The sequence below is a fragment of the Paroedura picta genome, chromosome 3, assembly GCF_049243985.1.
Source record: "Paroedura picta isolate Pp20150507F chromosome 3, Ppicta_v3.0, whole genome shotgun sequence".
Classification (NCBI taxonomy): Eukaryota; Metazoa; Chordata; class Lepidosauria; order Squamata; family Gekkonidae; genus Paroedura; species Paroedura picta.
The window spans coordinates 134814742-134832323 of NC_135371.1; the positions used below are offsets into that span (position 1 = coordinate 134814742).

Here is a 17582-nt window from a genome sequence, read left to right on the forward strand (position 1 = left end):
AAGTTCTCCCAAACTGCAGCTGAGCGTCTCTGCCCCGGCCCGGCCGACGGGCCCTCTCATTCGCCTTTCTTTTCGCCCGCCGACACGTTTAGTGAATCCGCCAAGCTGACCGACTCAGTTGCTCGCTCAAGGAGCGCGAGCTTCGGGGGTGACCAGAGCGGCCCGGCAGGACCCACCAGATCCCCCCACCCCAGACCACCATCTAGCCGGCCTCACACGCCCCCCTCCATTAAAAAAAAGCCACACGCGCGCCCTGCCCCCCAAAACTTCCTCGATACCTGTAAATTAAAGACTTGGACGGGTAGCGGCATATTGACCCCGCACCTTACACTTCCGAGTCACTAACCCTCCCCACCAACTTCCACTTCCGGGTCGCTCGCCGCAACGAATTTGATCACATCCGTCGTACAGGTGAAGCCTTTAAAGGGGCCGCGGCTCTCTGTTTTCTTTCCCTTCGTCGTTGTCGCTGCTCTTTGCGGCGACTCCAGATCATCCCAAGGCGAAGCAGCTGACGAGCAAGGCGACCGGCGGCTGCTCCAGATTCTCTCGCCGCCCCTTGGGAGAGAAAGTCCCCTTGGAGATGCGACGAGCAGGGAGTGGCCAGAGCGCAGCGGCGGAAGGGGGGTGTTAAGGTGTGGGTCAGGTCCTGTTGCCATGGGGACCACGCGGGGTGCAGAGGAGCAGGAGTCTTTATGCCACGGCTGGGAAGAGCCCCCAGCTCCTGGCCTCGTATCCCTACACCGGCCTTGGGGGGAGTAAAGTGCTCCAGGCGACAGACAACAGAAATACTGTTGTTGTTGTTGTCTTCGTTTTATTAAATTTGTACCGTAGCTCCTATAAGTGTTCCAGCATTTGTATTGTCTGTCGTTACGTTGGCCTGAAGATAAATTGGGACAGGCTGCAATTGTACTGGCCTCCCTCCTCTTTAAGAGAAAGTTGCCCTTGGAATTATTTGAGGTACATTGTGGAAATTTAACTTTCATTCTGTTACTCTTATTTGTGGCCCTCTATTCTATTTGGAGGCTCAGAGCAACTGTATTAGAGTTCCAGCACAGACTTCCATTCAGGCAATGGCCAGGATGGTCTGCAAAACTGAAAATGCAGAATTAGGTGAGCTGTCCTAACTCAGTGTTCTGTGGAATGGGCATCCTGAATATTATTTATTATATATTATTATATTTATTATATGACAGAGTTACATGCAGGAAGCATATAATAATATAAAATATGTAGCCAGGTTGGTATATCTAATTTTTCAGTCCACTTATTTGCAGCTGGGGAGAATCCAAAGAGTTCTGACACAGCTCCCTGGAAAGCTAGACTCACTTTCTTGTGACAGATAGAAAAGAAAGTCCTCTCCTTTAAGAATTTCAAGAGGCTTGGCAAGACTCGTTTGTTTGCCAGGGCTTTTGAGGGGGTTTGAAAGGCAAGTATCTTTTAAGGGAGATTTGAGGTTTGTTATTTTGATTTGATTGAAAATGTTTGACCTGTTATTGTAAGCTGGAAATAAATGTAAGAAGGAAATAAATAAATGTAAGAATAAATGTAAGAAGGAAATAAATGTTTTCATAATAAATACAGTGAAAATCACTAGAGGTAATACAATGAAAAAGGTTATTTCACATCTCTTTATTTGTGTGAATGCTGTTGCTTTAAATACAATGATGTTGGAGTTTGGCAGGTGGAGTTTGGGGTTAGACAATTTTAAAGTTGTATGCAACTGTGTTTATTGAAACAAGGTTAAACTTGACATGCAAGACGCATTCCAGGAAGATGCTTGACTAATTCTGTTTTAGTTGCCTTCCCACCTATTTTAATATAGTTAAAGATGATTTCAAAAAGCCATGATCACTTATACTGTATATAACATAATTCTTTATAACATTAGAATACTGACCATTGTGTTTTTTAAAAAAATGTTTCGCTTGTTGAGCCTGAGCTGCCTGTGAATAGGTATGCTAGTCAATGTGTACTTTAAAGCTTGCATTTGTTTTCATTAATGCAGTTATTAATTAGCCTGCAAATTGTGTCTCCCTGTAAGAGCACCAGCAGTCCTTGTACTATTATTGACTAGGCAAGGGAAAGAAACAAAGTTCTATGGATCTTGGTGGCGCTTGAGTGCCATACAGATGCTGCTGCTTATCAGGAAACTTGTTAGATTTGTCTGATCCACACACAGCTGTGCAAATTTATGATCCATCTCTATTTTTTCCCAGAGGCTTCCACTTCACTTAGAAACATGTCCCAATCCTACAACATGGCAAAAGCCCTTTGGGCTGAAGAATGAGCTGTTCCTGCATTCGGTTCAGTAAGATCTGCTTCCTGATCTCGGTTATCTTTTGTGCAGTCCTCCTCTTATTAATCCCCAAATTCCAGGCTAATTGGAGACCTAGAAGTTATCCACAACCGCGTCCACCTTCAGTTTTTAATGCCTCGATCAGGAGTGAGGTCCAGTCCCAGCAGGCAGAGTCAAGCTCAGTTGATAATTTGAATGATGTGATTAACCATATCGAACCTTTTGTGAAAGAGGAACTGATACAAGAATGGAGGCCTCATGTCATAGACACTGGGAGATCCAGCCTGAAAGCTAACAGCAAGATGAATGAGAATCCAATTAATTCATGGTACAATGGGGTGAATCATGTGAGACCTGACAATGTCGCTGTTAAGGAAAAGTTGGAGTTGAAGGATATCTTTATTGCTGTAAAAACAACACGGAAATACCATAAAACAAGATTGAACTTGCTCTTCCAAACATGGATTTCCCAGGCTCAGGAACAGGTAAGAGTGCTTTTCCCAAAGAGTTAAAATAATAATTTATTCAACAGAGTTACATTTTCCTATCAGCTACAATATCCTTTTAACTGTTCGATCCTATATATATATATATAGTTAGTTCTATTGCATTTAATGGGACTTCTCCCTAGAGAAATATGCACAGTGTTGTAGTATCTCCAAAATGAACAGATGAGCCTTGACAATTTAGTTCCGTATTATGCTTCCCACAGTACCAGATCAGATATCTCATTGTCACAAAGCTTCCCCCTGCTGACATGGGGGAAATGGCAGCTGTCTCTATGACTTAATGAATTCAGACAGACATTTAAACTAAGGTGACCAGATTTTAACATTGGTAAAGCGGAACACCATTAACCGGGGGGGGGGGGGGTGTCTTGATTAAAAATTTGGACTATATGGAGCAACAAAAAGTTTCATAGAATGCATAGAACACACAAATAGTATTGTAATATATATATTTTTAATTTCAGCATAAGTACAATTTGCCAGGTACCCCCAGATGTCCCTCCAAGAGTGGGACAATCTGGTCACCTTAATTTAAACATCCACCCAGGAGTCAGACCAGATCCTAGTACCAACTGCTTTTCCCTACTGCCCATCAGCTTGATGATTTTTTCTGATACGAAGCAGAGTTATTTTCTGGGGGGATAAAACAGAAAATAAACAAAAAGTTCTGAGAAAATAAATCCTGACCTTTGTCTTGTTGGGTGATTTTCTGGGCTGAGAAGAGTTAAGCTTCTGTTATTTTATACAGTATTATACCACATTTTACTGTCTCTTGATCTGATTGTCCAATTTATACGTAATAAAGTTCTTGTATCCCCAGCATGAGCTGCCATGGATCCTGTTGATCAGACATATGCATATATTTTCATGTTAAGAGATAGCTCCTAGGGATACACAGGCCTGATTTGGAAAGGAACTGTGGTGGACAGGGAGAAGGGTCTTAATCCTCCCCACCCACCACCCATCCATCATTTTCTTGTCCTGAAATGGCCCTGATGGCTACAGATAAGTTTCCCAATGGGACAAACAGTGTTTCCCCAGAGATACTTCAGGTTATGAAAATAACACATGGGGGAAGGCTTACAGCCCCGTCCCCAGGCATGCAAGCCCAATCTGAATTATGTCCCCAAGTACCTGGCAGGTACTTCCAGGCACTGAACTTCAGGCAGACATTTGATCAACAAAACTCGTGGGCAACATAAGGATTTTATAAGGTTCAATGAGCCTCAGTACCAAGTAAATGGGTCTGTGTTCAGGAAAGAAACCATCTCTTTCTCGATCTTTTTTCTTAATACTGCAGGAAACAAAGAATATCCTCTTACATGGTATTCTGATTGAATTGAGCCTCCGGGGAGGGTGGTATAGAAGTATGATAAATAAACAAACAAACAAACAAATAAATAAATGAAATATTGAGTTGGGTCCTATGTGTTTTTTTAGTGGTGCAAGAAAGAAGAAGGGTCCTGACCCCCCAGAAAACCAAGACAAGTCTTGTAGGCATGTGTGGGACAAGATACCACATGGGATGGGGCTATACCAAGGAGGAAAATCAGGCAAGATTGCTCCTCCTCTCTTTCTAATGCCAGTAGAAAAGGGTTAGGAGCCAATCCACTGGTGTGACTCAGAAATCATTCAGAAATTAAGTGTTAATTTTCCTTGTCTCCTTTAGGCCTTTATATTTACAGACTGGGAGGATCCAGAATTGCGTCACAGAGCAGGTAAGCTTCCCACATTGCTGACAGGTATAGCATGTTTTTATGGGTAGATGGATTCAGAACATATGGAACAGCCAGGCCCAAATTTTGTATTCTTGCTTTAGTTGAAATGGATGATTCCTGTGGTCACTTCCAAATCTACAGCCATCTGCTGGTCTGGGTGAAGCCTGTCAGAATAAACGTTGAACACTAGATGGACATTGGTTTTATCCAGTAGTGTCTGATCTTAGTTTTTTAGTTTTTAGAAAGCTGATATTAGAAAAGGTAAAGGTATCCCCTGTGCAAGCACCGGGTCATGTCTGACCCTTGGGGTGACGCCCTCTAGTGTTTTCATGGCAGACTCAATACGGGGTGGTTTGCCAGTGCCTTCCCCAGTCATTACCGTTTACCCCCCAGCAAGCTGGGTACTCATTTTACCGACCTCTGAAGGATGGAAGGCTGAGTCAACCTTGAACCGGCTGCTGGGATCAAACTCCCAACCTCATGGGCAAAGCTTTCAGACAGCTGCCTTACCACTCTGCGCCACAAGAGGCTCTAAGCTGATATTAAAAATGTATTATTTACCATAAGGGGCTGAGTTAATTTGGTTACAGATTCCAGTGGGGTAGTTTGGTTAGCCTGTTGAAGCAAAAAAGAACATAAAAACATAAAAGAAGCCATGTCAGATCAGGCCAGTAGCCCAGCAAGTCCAACACTCAGTGTCCCACAGTGGCCAAAACCTAGGTGTCATCAGGCGTTCCAAAAAGGGGTCAAAAAGAAGTTTTGTGGCATCATACATTTTATTACTTTGTTGATGTTCCCTTATTGTATGGTATTTTTATTTTACCTTGATTAGAATCATAGAGTTGGAAGGGGCCATACAGGCCATCTAGTCCAACCCCCCGTGCTCAGTTCAGGATCAACCTAAAGCATGCAGGATAAGTATCTGTCCAGCCGCTGCTTGAAGACTACCAGTGAAAGGGAGCTCACCACTTCCTTAGGCACTCGATTCTACTGCTGAACTACTCTGTGGAATTTTTTCCCTGATATCTAGCTAATATTGTTCTACACATAGTTTAAACCCTTTCCTGTGGGTCCTATCCGCTGCTGCCAGCAGGAACCTTTTCCTGCCCTCCTTTGTTGACAGCCTTTCAGATACTTAAAGACAGCAATCATGTCCCTTCTCACCCTCCTCTTCTCCTGGCAGAACATTCCCAAGTCTCAGCTTTTCTTCATAGGACTTGGTTCCCAGGCCTCGGTTCATTCTCGTCTCTCTCCTCTAAATCCTCTCAATTTTGTCCATGTTCTCTTTGAAGTAATGCCTCTACAACTGCACACAGTACTCCAGGTGGGGTCTGACCAATGCGGTATACAGTGGGACTATGACTTCGTGATTTTGATGTGATGCCTCTGTTGATACAGAGCAAGGCTGCATTTGCTTTCTTTACCACCGCATCACACCGTCTGCTCTTATTTAGCTTGCAGTCCACTAGTACCCCAAAATCATGTTCATACACATTGCTCCCCAGAAATGTATCTTCCATCCAGTATGCATGTTTCTCATTTGTGTGACCCAGATGTAGAACTCTATACTTCTTGTTGAATTGCATCTTGTTTTCATTTGCCCACTTTTCCAGAGTGTTCAGATCTCGTTGAACTCTAACTTCTGGGTGTTCACTACTCCTCCCAATTTGGGGTCATCTGCAGATTTAATGAGGAGTCCCCCTACTCCTTCGTCCAGATCATTGATAAAAATATTGAAAAGTACCAGACCCAGTACTGGGCGCTGCTCACCTTCCTCCAATCTGATGAAATACCACTGACAACCACTGGGTGCAATTTTCTGGCAATTCCCTATCCACCTAACCATCTGAGAATCCAGTCTACTGTTCTCCAGTTTACCCATCAGAACATCATGGGGAACCTTGTCAAAAGCCCTACTGAAATCTAGGTAAACAACATCCATTGAGTTTCTACCATCTAATAAACCTGTCACTTGGTCAAACAAGGCAATCAGGTTGGTCTGGCAGAATCTGGAGACAAATCTGTGCTGACTTCCCCTGTTCAACAAATTGTTCTTCAGATGATTGCTGATCACTCACTCCTTTTAAAATCTGCTCCATTATCTTCCCTGCAATTGAGGTCAGATTCACTGCCCTATAGTTTCCTAGGTAAAATCTCCTCCCTTTTTTGAAGACTGGGATAATATTTGCTCTCCTCCAGTCTTCTAGCATCTCTCCATTGCTCCACAAGATCCTAAAGATGATGGACCTGGGTTCTGAAAAAAAAACATTTCTTGTTTCAATGGGCTTCCCAGGCCACTCTCAGCTCCATCCCAGTCTCTGATGGCTGAAGTAAATCTTGAAAAAGGAACTTCACCTCCCAGAATCAGTGCAAAGAGCATACATGGTATGTGAGAGTAGATTTAGGTGGGTAGCTGTGTTGGTATGAAGCAATACATATCTGAAGAACTGTGCATGCTCACAAAAGCTTATATCCAGATTAAGATTTCTTAAGGTAAAAAACTTTTGATGTAGTTCCACTTTTCTCTTGTGTTGTTGCTTGCTGGCTGTTCCGTAGCAGGTCCAGGCATGATCTTGCATATGTTCAAATAAAGTTCTCTTTCAGTACTGGGTGCCATGGCATTATTATATTCCATCTTTTCGGTTTGTAGTTCTTATGGCCTGGTTGTGTCGTTGTTAGGTGTGGATCTTACTTTGGTGGCATCTGGTATTCTCACTGAATATATCCAGTTTATTTTATTCACATGAGTTTCCCACTGTATTTGATGTTTCTCTTGCAAATCAGGCAGGCTGCCCACTAAAACTATCTTTCTGTTATAGGGAATCATATGATCAACACCAATTGCTCAGCTGTTCACACCCGCCAAGCACTCTGCTGCAAGATGTCTGTGGAATATGATAAATTCCTTGAATCTGGGCAAAAGTAAGTGAGAGTCACTGTTCCATTTGGTAGATTTGGGTGGGTAGTTGTGTTGGTCTGAAGCAATACGTATCTGAAGAAGTCTCCATGCTCACAAAAACTTACACCTAGAATAAAATTTGGTTGGTCTTAAAGGTGCCACTGAACATGAACTTTATTCTATTCTGGTTGGTGCTTTCCTTTAAATTACATTATCTTACTCCAGTATGAGTATTAGCAGGAACTCATTTAATCACTGATGGTGAGCATAAGGGCAAAGAAGACCAAATTTGGCTCAAAGATTGAGCAGAGAAGGGATATTGATTTGTGTTTTCGTTATGAGTTGAGCAGAGATTCACCAGTTTTCTTTGCTCAGTCTAATAACCACATGCACTCTTTGCACTGATTCTGAGAGTTGAAGATCCTTTTCCCAGATTACTTAATAGAGCTTGTGACTTTTGTATGTCCTTTCTTGCAGATGGTTTTGTCATGTGGATGATGACAACTATGTGAATCTGCAAAATCTCCTGCATCTCCTGTCTGCCTTTTCACACAGCCAAGATGTCTATGTTGGGAGACCAAGTCTGGATCATCCCATTGAAGCAGTAGATCATGTCCGGAATGATGGATCAGTGAGCATGTTCTTTGCTTGGGTTATTGATTTCTCAAAGTTTAATCAGATCAGATTCTTGCATTGTCCCCATATCTCCTAATTCTACTATATGGAGTTCTTTCCTCTTCTTTGGAATTTGGAGCCAGGTTTCCCTGTATCACAACAGTGCAGAACTAGGCAGTACTCCTCTTAAACATCAGGTGCAAAATTGATTTCTGCAGCTGTTTCTACTCGTACCAGTTATATCCTTTTTGGGGCATCATCACTTCATCCACCACTAAATACAGATGGCAGTTGACAGGAGTGCTGTGTTAACTATGGCTCAACTGGAAAGGGATGCTACCTGATTTTAAGTAAGCGCTGACATATCTCTGTAGTGTAAATGTGGCCCTGGGCCTCAGGAGAGAGCAGGATAGATTAGATTTGAATGACAGTCTTTTTAATGACCTTGTAGGTAGATTCAAGTGGGTAGCTGTGTTGGTCTGAAGCAGCAGAACAAATTTAGAGTACAGTGGCATCTTTAAGATCAACCAAGTTTTATTCAAGATATCAGCTTTCGTATGCACATACACTTCCTCAGATACAATGTCATGGAAAGAAAGTAATCAGCTCAAACCTATAGGTAGAGTGTAAGCATAAATTAACATACAAAGGAACTTCAAGAACAGAATGGAAAGAGAAATTGCTGAAATGCTAATCATTACAACACTCAGAACAAATTAATCCCCAGGACGCAACAGGGACATTGGTTTCTTAACTCACTATATATGCTATATGTGCATTCTTAACAAGCCCTTAGAAAGGCCTAATGTCCTCTGTATTTTAATTTTTCTCTTATTTGGTATAATTGATTTGAACAAGAAGATTGTACTGTAACTTAAGAAAAATATTGGTTTCTTAACTCACTATGTATGATAACCTACATTCTCAACAATCCCTCAGAAAGGCTAAATATCCTCTGTATTTTAATTCATCTCTTAATTGGAATAATTGATTTGAACAAGTAGATTGTAATGTAACTATGACTAGTATAATGCAATGTAGTTTTGAATATATTTATATATTGATATTGATATTTTCTGGACAGAGACAGCCAAATGCTCTACTTCAGGGGTCCTCAACCTTTTGGCACATGGGGGCCACATTAGCATGCCCAGTGCCTAAAGAGGGCTACATCTTAAACCAAATTATAACAAAATTATTAACCTACTTATTTAGATCAAAAGTAAACATTCAAAGATAAATGAAGAAATGTTAACTTTAATGCTGTGGAATCCTTTTATTTAGCTACACATGCCTACCTAGTCAGTGTGATTTTTGTGGCTGTTTTCTGTTAGCCAAGGCATTGATTTCCAAGTCAAGGTTTGTGACACTCTTAAAATGTCATGTAAATATTCATCTGTAAGCCTTGACATACACTTCGATTTCACAGTTGTATGTGATGCCAAAGAATGTGAACATACTTGCAGCAAATTTCTTTAGGTTGATAACTATATCAGGTAGACCAGAATCGAAATCTAACAATCTATTTTCTTTGTAAATGTCTCTGAGATGATCACTGGCTTGCAGATCAATTAGTTCCATCTGAAAAAAGTTAAGGATGAAGAAGATGATGATGATGAAGAATAGTTGATTCTTATATGCTACTTGTCTCTACCCAAAGGAGGCTCAAAGCGGCTTACAATCGCCTCCCCTTTCCTCTTCCCACAACAGACACCCTGTGAGGTAGGTGAGGCTGAGAGCCCTGATATTACTGCTTGATCAGAACAGCTTTATCAGTGCTGTGGCAAGCCCAAGGTCACCCAGCTGGCTGCATGTGGAGGAGAAGTGGGGAATCAAATCCTGTTTGCAAGATTAGAAGTCAGCACTCCTAAGCACTACACCACGTTGGCTCTCTGAACAGCAGTAGATGGTACCTCTTGAGACAGGAATAACATATAGGTTTGAGGGAAAATGCCTTGAGGATGATAGCAGCAGGGCCTCACAGAAAGACAGCGGCCTTAGGTTGAGGACCCCTGTTCTTCAAAGACAATAATGCTCCAAGATGCTTCCATGCTTGAGAGGGTAGGGGACAGAAGGGCAAGGTCATAGGTAACTGCTGTCAGCAATTGATTATCTATTTGCCCATTATTCTCTTGATGTGGACATATTTGTTTTACACCAAATGTTTCCCATGCAATACAGTCTCAAGTGAATACAAACAAATTCAAATTGATGTTTTTTCCTATTTATCTCTGAAATCTGTTAACCATCTTCATTATGTTAATTTACTCTCACACTCTGCCTATAAGTATGAACTGATTACTTTCATTCCACGACATTGTATCTGAGGAAGTGTGCATGCATATGAAAGCTCATTCCTTGAATAAAACTTGGTTGGTCTTAAAGGTGCCACTGGACTCTAAATTTGTTTTAATGAACCTGTATATCTTAAAGATCAGATTATCTACTGAGGACCCTTAAAAGTTGACCATGAATGATTCAGTTGCTCCTCCTGACAATGTGGGCAAATCTGATAGGACTGTTGGCTACAAAGGCTAAGCATACAAAGACTTACATTATTGGGATAGACTCTGACCATGTCCATCTGAGCTAAAATTGTCCATAGTTTTTCTAACAGCTATTTATTTATCTTGCTAGACCACTGTGAAGTTCTGGTTTGCCACAGGCGGAGCAGGATTCTGTATCAGCAGAGGTCTCGCACTCAAAATGAGCCCCTGGGCTAGGTATGTACAGCTTAGATACTGTTCTTCAGCCCTATGAACCTAGGGAGATATTACAGTACAATTCCTGTTTTCTGGCAGCTTGGGAAGCTTCATCAGCACTGCTGAGAAGATTCGCCTCCCTGACGACTGCACAATTGGCTACATCATTGAAGGGTTGTTGGAAGTGAAGTTACACCACAGCCCCTTGTTCCACTCACACCTGGAAAACCTACAGCGGCTGTGTGGTGAAGCAGTGTTCAAACAGGTATGGACAAACTTTGCCTACTTGAAATAGAATATCCAAAGGTTTCTGCTCCATAGATTTCCATTTAAAAATTTAAAGTTAAATTAGACATGGATATGGTGAGGCTGATGGGTTCAAATTCAAAGGGCAATTTCAGCTGTTGGGATGAGCTAAAAATCAAATTGGGGCCTTCTGATGTGGTTGCAGAGCCCTAAATGCAATTCTTGAGTGGAGATCAATAAATTAAGGATAAAATCACTACATCAGAAATCTATGTAAGTAAACAGTTTGCACTAACTGTGACAAATGATGTGTTCTGTACAGTTTGTGATAAGACCCTCCCCCTTGAAAGTGAGAGGCTGGAATTTTATTGATCTGTTTTGGTCCGATGTTCATCATTCTGTTATCGGCAAGGGTACAGTGAACAAAATAACCTAAATGGAATAGTTATGGCCTAAAAGACTGAGGAAAGCTATGGCAAATCTAGACAGCATCCTAAAAAGCAGAGACATCACCCTGCCAACAAAAGTGCGTCTAGTCAAGGCTATGGTATTCCCAGTTGCAATGTATGGCTGTGAAAGTTGGACCATGAGTTGGACCATGAGCGTCAAAGAATTGAGGCTTTTGAACTCTGGTGCTGGAGAAGACTCTTGAGAGTCCCTTGAACTGCAAGGCGAACAAACCGGTCAGTCCTAGAGGAGATCAGCCCGGACTGCTCCTTAGAAGGCCAGATCCTGAAGATGAAACTCAAATACTTTGGCCACCTCATGAGAAGGAAGGACTCCCTGGAGAAGAGCCTAATGCTGGGAGCGATTGAGGGCAAAAGAAGAAGGGGACAACAGAGAATGAGGTGGCTGGATGGAGTCACTGAAGCAGTAGGTGCAAACTTAAATGGACTCCGGGGAACGGCAGAGGACAGGAAGGCCTGGAGGATCATTGTCCATGGGGTCGCGATGGGTCGGACACGACTTCGCACCTAACAACAACAACAACAACAACAACAACAACAAAAGACTGAATGTCTGTGTAAACTAGACAATAAGGCACAAAAATATGCGTACATTTATTGTGTACAACTTTCAGAAAAAAAACTTTAAAAAAACAAAGCCGATAAGCCATTGCTGAAAAATTATCTTGTGCACAATAAAGGTTCACATACTTTTATAACTTGTTGTCTAGTTTACACAATCTCAACAATGATACACATAGATAAAACAGTAAACAAAATACAAAAACCTACTATGTAAGCAAGGCCAAACTTTTTTCCCCCCAAAATGCTGTTATATCAAAAAGCCAGCAATTTATATTTAACAAACAAACATGATACAGTGATTAGAGTGAGAGGTGCAAAACATGCTTTTCTTTCTGGCACAGGGTCTCACAACATGGCACCATGCCCAGCTTACAGTCCATAACTTCACTGGCTTTTACAAACTTGCAGTTGTTGCATGGTTGACCTGAAGATACTTGACAATATTCTTAAACTTCCAGATAACTTGCAGGACGTGACAGGAATTTCTCATATTTCCTGTTTCATGACTGCTTCCTCATATGTCCAAAAGACCATAAGAACTGTACATAACAAAGCACCAATAAATCTAATGGCAATATTGATACGTGCCATCACAGTAGCTTAATACAGACCATCCCAGTAGCTTGGTAAATATTAATAATTCTGTGGCCAGCAAGCCTTCCTTCTCTGCTGTATGTTCCAGCCAGATCAAGGAATTACATTCTATCTAATTAAATCCTCTCCATGTTTCATCTCATTTACATTCACTTTAAAGATCTTTAAAGGAACAGAGTTCTTATGCACCTTCTGATCTAAATATATAAACGTTTTTAGCTGAAATATTAGTTTTGACTCGTAAAAGTTTCCTTTGTATATCCTCTATATCTGCAGGCTTAAGAATATTGCCAAATTTCTGCAGGTCTATCATGCAACAATTGCAAGTTTGTAAAAGCCAGTGAAGTTATGGACTGTAAGCTGGGCATGTTGTGACATTGTGAGGCCCTGTGCCAGAAAAGAAAAACCTGTTTTGCGCCTCTCACTTAATCACCATATTGTATTTGTTTGTTAAATATGAATTGTTGGCTTTTTGATATAAATTTGTTGTGATACTGTCAGGATTTGGGGGGGGGATTGGCCTTGATTAGCAGGTTTTGTATTTTGTCTAGTTTACACAGACATAACTTTGTTGGTTCTAACTATTCTAGTTAATTTTTTTGTTTTGTTTTCTGTTCTCTGTAATATTTCTGTCATGTGTGGGGATTGTTTGTGCATCTTCATGATCCTCAGAGCCATCAATATGGGTGCACCTGTCTCCTTGAGAACTTCTGATTTAAGCCTGAGCTATATTTGCATTCTCCTGGGTGGTTGACTGTACGGTGGCCATTTAATTTACAGAGGAAGTTCCTGATGAGCCAGTGTCCTGAGGGCCTCTGACAGCCAGGAGCAAAGTGAGCCAAGTGGCCCCCGTGGTGGTGCTTGTAGTGCTCTGGCCCAGGCCATGACAACAATGCCAGTGGATGGAGGCTTATGCAGGTCTGAGCCATGTGACCCCTCCAGTGCTGCTAGTGCTAGATGGGTTCATTGGCTGAGCTTGCTCCAGGGCTATTCTCAAAGTCCCAGGCCATTTGTGGGAGTGGTTAGCAGAATGCCTCAACTGCAACATTATGATACTTATTTCTTTTCACATGACTGTTGCCACTTGTCTTGGAAAGACTGTAGGACATCTATGACTTTCCCCACAAAACAGAATTCCTGTATTGATTGCTATGCTCCAGCAAGTGTCCTTTCTGGGCATGTTTCTCTGTGTTTCCCTCAGGTTACCTTAAGCTATGGGGGTCCTGAGAACAAACATAATGTTGTGAATGTGGGAGAAGTGTTCAGTGTACAGCAAGACCCAACTCGGTGAGTAATAACTCTCCAAATGAAAACTGTTGTCCTGCTTGCTTGACCACTATGATAACTCCAAGCAATGGGCAGGAAATTACATTTCTCTGTCAGATATATTAGCAGATCATAACCAGTGTTCTTACAATGGTAGATTTGTAGCTATTCCCGGTCAAGTTGCTTTGAATCCTGTGAATTCTTACCTCTCTTTTTTCAGATTCAAATCTGTCCACTGTCTACTCTATCCTGACACTGCATGGTGCCCTACTATAACAGTGAAGTGACATCTGACCATCAAATTTGTCTCCTGTCGGCCCTTTATTTGAATGAACAACCAAAGCTGCCTTTGCAGGAGAAGAACAAAGATGAAGTCCAAGCAAATTCCTGGATGGTTGGAAGATCTCTGCTTATAACCCATATTTGACAGGACATCCCCCATCTCACGGATGTCCAGTTAGCTAATGCTGAATCCCTACTTTGCTGCATTCAAACAACCTCAGGAATGCCACAGTCTGGTACTGTAGCAATATGGTTGAGGGCTAATAGTCATAAATATTCCTGGAATGCAAAGTACTAAACTTAATTTTGAGACTGTAGAATGCTTGAGGCGACAGCATAATCACAAAAGTTTCACTGTCTTTTTTTCTATTTTACCCACATTTAAATCACTGTAGAATCACACTACAAGTATGGTTTCCCACTAAGCAAATAAAACAGACAGATCAGTAAATGGAGAAGAGTTGTTCTCTCTTGCCCTGGAGGGACGGACCAGAACCAATGGGATGAAATTAATTCAAAAGAAATTTTGTCTAAACATCTGGAAGAAGTTCCTAACAGAGTGGTTTCTCAGTGGAACGGGTTTCCTCGGAAGGTGGTGGGTTCTTCATCTTTGGAGATTTTTAAACAGAGCTGGACAGCCATCTGATGCATTTTTGCCTTATACATTTAATGTGCTAACCACTATTTCAAGATGGTCAGAATCCACATTATGTTGGCTGGACCACCATATAATCCTTGCTTTTTTATTGCTGCTGGGCACCATAGTTTGATGCATGCTACAATCAATGTGCTGGAAGTATGACAAGAGAACATTAATCGATCCTTGTTCTGGAAAAACATAAGATACTAGAACTTTTGCTTCTTCCATGATCAGTGGAATCCACACCATAAAAGATATTTCTGATATCCTGATCTGAGTCATAATATAGGAGTATTGCTCCTCCTTGCTAATACTGTGGCAGCATTCAACCAAAAGCCAAAAGGGGCTACATTCTGGAACAAGGTGAAGGAACACACTACATAGCCCTGGGATAAAATAGTTACTTAACAGGCTTTTCATAGAACCTTCTCTGGCTTGCTAAGCATCAACACCGAAATCAAGAGGGGCATAGTCGTAAACTACGAATAATGTCCCAAAACGCCATAAAATCTAATCCACCCAAATTAGGATGTTTATGGAGAAGAAGTGAGTGCACCAATCTGCTAACATATTCCAAGCCTTTTAAATATTTGTATGTGATGTGGCAGCTTCTTAAGGCAAATGTGCTGAAAATCTGTTTTCACAAAGTGCCAAGTATTGAAAGCTGATGGAGGTGGAGGGTACTGTAAGCTTGTGGAAGAGTATTTCCTTTGACTTTTCCTTTCTGAAAAAGCAACACATAACACACTTTGGGACAAAGGGGAAGGAATTTAATTGTTTTTAGAATAATTGTCTTAAATGTTTGTTGGGTATGTGTGCATGCAGTTTTTGAGTATTTATGTACATAATGCATCTCTGGGGAACATGACTGCCAGATGTGCCCACATGTTGCAGACCCCAAGGGCACAGTTGTGATTATGTTTGCTAGCCTGCTGATGTTTGACAATGCAACTCATTTTGGTCCCTATGGTGGCATCAGCATGTAGTACAATCTGGATGTCAGGGGCTCCTGTCACAGCTGATGCATCTCTTATGTTGCCACAATTGGTGCTTAGAGGCAAAACTTGGAACAGAATATTTGCTATGGGCCTTTTATAATACATGTGGATATGAGAATAGAATGTGGATTTTGATTTCAAATTTAAGCCCCCACAACTTCAGAAAAATACGTTAGTGTGCATCTGTTCAAACATTTAAGGGTGGCAGGATGTGTCTTGGGGGTATGGGAGGGTTTCTGCTGTGCAGTGTCCTCTGCCTTGTCCTATGTTTTCTGCCTTTTCCATTCTGTTGTATTGTATATGTTTAGCTTTTTCATCACCACTGCTGCATTTGAAGGCCAAAAAGTGCTGTCAATTATTAAATTTGGCATATTTGCATGATTCTGAATGCAGAATCTGTTTCCTTTGGCACATAATTTTGCATTCTAGGCTGTAGCATGTACCTGATTTTAGTTAGTGCAGAGCACTGACCTAAAGCAATTGATTTGGACTGTTGAATTCTGTTTGTACATGATGAAACTGTTGCAGCCTCAGTTGCCTAACAATGTAAGACCATTCTCATGGTTACTCAGACTTTCAGCAAATAAATATTTTTAGAAGTACGTAATTTTCTTATCATCTTTGAGAAAACCAGCTGAATATACCGAGCACTGCAGTAGTATTTTATAAGCATAGCCATTTCTTAGGCCTTTTCTAAACATAATGGCCTTTGAAGCCCTAGCTGAATAAAATAAAGAACTAAGCCTGTTGCAGATTTTGATGTTTGATTGCTATCAGTACAAGGCTGAGAATGACTTTAAAGCACAGGGGGTCACTGCCACTGTTGCCGCTCCTCCTGCAGGCGCCCACGCCTGGCTGCCAGCTGCTCCAACAGTGCCTCCGGTATGGCACAGTCTCCCACCAGGCACTCCAGGTGGCAGTGCAATTGGATGGCTTCGGGCTCCAGGTGACTGTCTGGAGCAGTGGAAAAGAGCGAGATCAGCATGGTGGGACAAGAGACAGAACCGAGAAACTCCAGGAAAAAACCAATTTATATACAATCATGAACAATGGATCTTCAAGCCATTGGTCAGTTTCAGTTTAATGTCTGTGAAAGAACACTTGCATAATTTTATGGTTGGGGTCACCACAACATGCGGAACTGTATTAAAGGGTCACAGAATTAGGAAGGTTGAGAACCACTGCCCTATATACATATACTGTATTTCAAATCAGTTTTTAATAAACAGCTGAGAATTTGATTTCTAGTGTTTAATGAGAGATGTGTCATTTAGAAACAAACAGCAGCTTTCAGCAGTGATATCCAAATTGTTAATATTACTAATGTGATCCAACAGAGGAAATTTCTTTCTAAATTTTCATTAAACTCTTGGGATCTAATCAAACACCTTGCATTAAGTACCGTGTTACCATGGTTTATTACAACATTCCCAAGGGCTTGGGCTGTAGAACGTTAGTTCCTACCTTGCCCCCAATAACATCTTCCAGTCAAAAAACAATTTAATCTCTATTTAATAAGAATTATCATGCTGACTCTTGCCAGACAGGATGGCAATTCTCACTTTCATTGAATTCTGTATTTTGACAGTGACCAGTCCAGATGGATGGCACATGAAAGTTAGCAGGTTAGACATGATGGCAGTGGCTATACCTTGTTAGTCCGTCAGATGCTGAGCTGGCAAATCTGACAGGAGTGGAGCTTGAGGAATTAACTTTTATTTCTAGTAGGGCATTAAGAAATGGAAGATACTTGCACCAGTCTAATTAGTGCAGCCTTTATCAACTT

The 17582-nt window shown here is 41.4% G+C and overlaps 2 protein-coding genes across 8 annotated transcripts in view; one reads left to right on the plus strand and one right to left on the minus strand.

Moving 5' to 3' along the window:
- Nucleotides 1-418, minus strand: part of GPS1 (G protein pathway suppressor 1) — a 26240-nt gene extending 25822 nt beyond the window's left edge. For both annotated transcript variants that reach the window (XM_077328038.1, XM_077328035.1), the window contains exon 1: nucleotides 279-418. In XM_077328038.1, coding sequence (XP_077184153.1) covers nucleotides 279-311 — 33 coding nt within the window. In that variant the 5' untranslated portion in view covers nucleotides 312-418. The remainder of the gene's footprint in view (nucleotides 1-278) is intronic.
- RFNG (RFNG O-fucosylpeptide 3-beta-N-acetylglucosaminyltransferase) lies at nucleotides 389-16398 on the plus strand. 6 transcript variants are annotated; one of them, XM_077328045.1, is made up of 10 exons: nucleotides 431-632; nucleotides 1023-1110; nucleotides 2217-2781; nucleotides 4475-4523; nucleotides 7343-7445; nucleotides 7900-8053; nucleotides 10675-10760; nucleotides 10839-11004; nucleotides 13812-13897; nucleotides 14097-16398. In XM_077328045.1, the coding sequence occupies exons 3-10, from the start codon at nucleotides 2284-2286 to the stop codon at nucleotides 14161-14163; spliced, it is 1209 nt and encodes a 402-aa protein (XP_077184160.1). In that variant the 5' UTR covers nucleotides 431-632; nucleotides 1023-1110; nucleotides 2217-2283; the 3' UTR covers nucleotides 14164-16398. The 6 variants fall into 6 exon arrangements, with proteins under 6 accessions (XP_077184164.1, XP_077184162.1, XP_077184160.1 ...); XM_077328048.1 differs by lacking the exon at nucleotides 1023-1110 and adding an exon at nucleotides 1275-1426; XM_077328049.1 differs by lacking the exons at nucleotides 431-632; nucleotides 1023-1110 and adding an exon at nucleotides 389-411.
- The last annotated feature ends 1184 nt before the right edge of the window (nucleotides 16399-17582 follow it).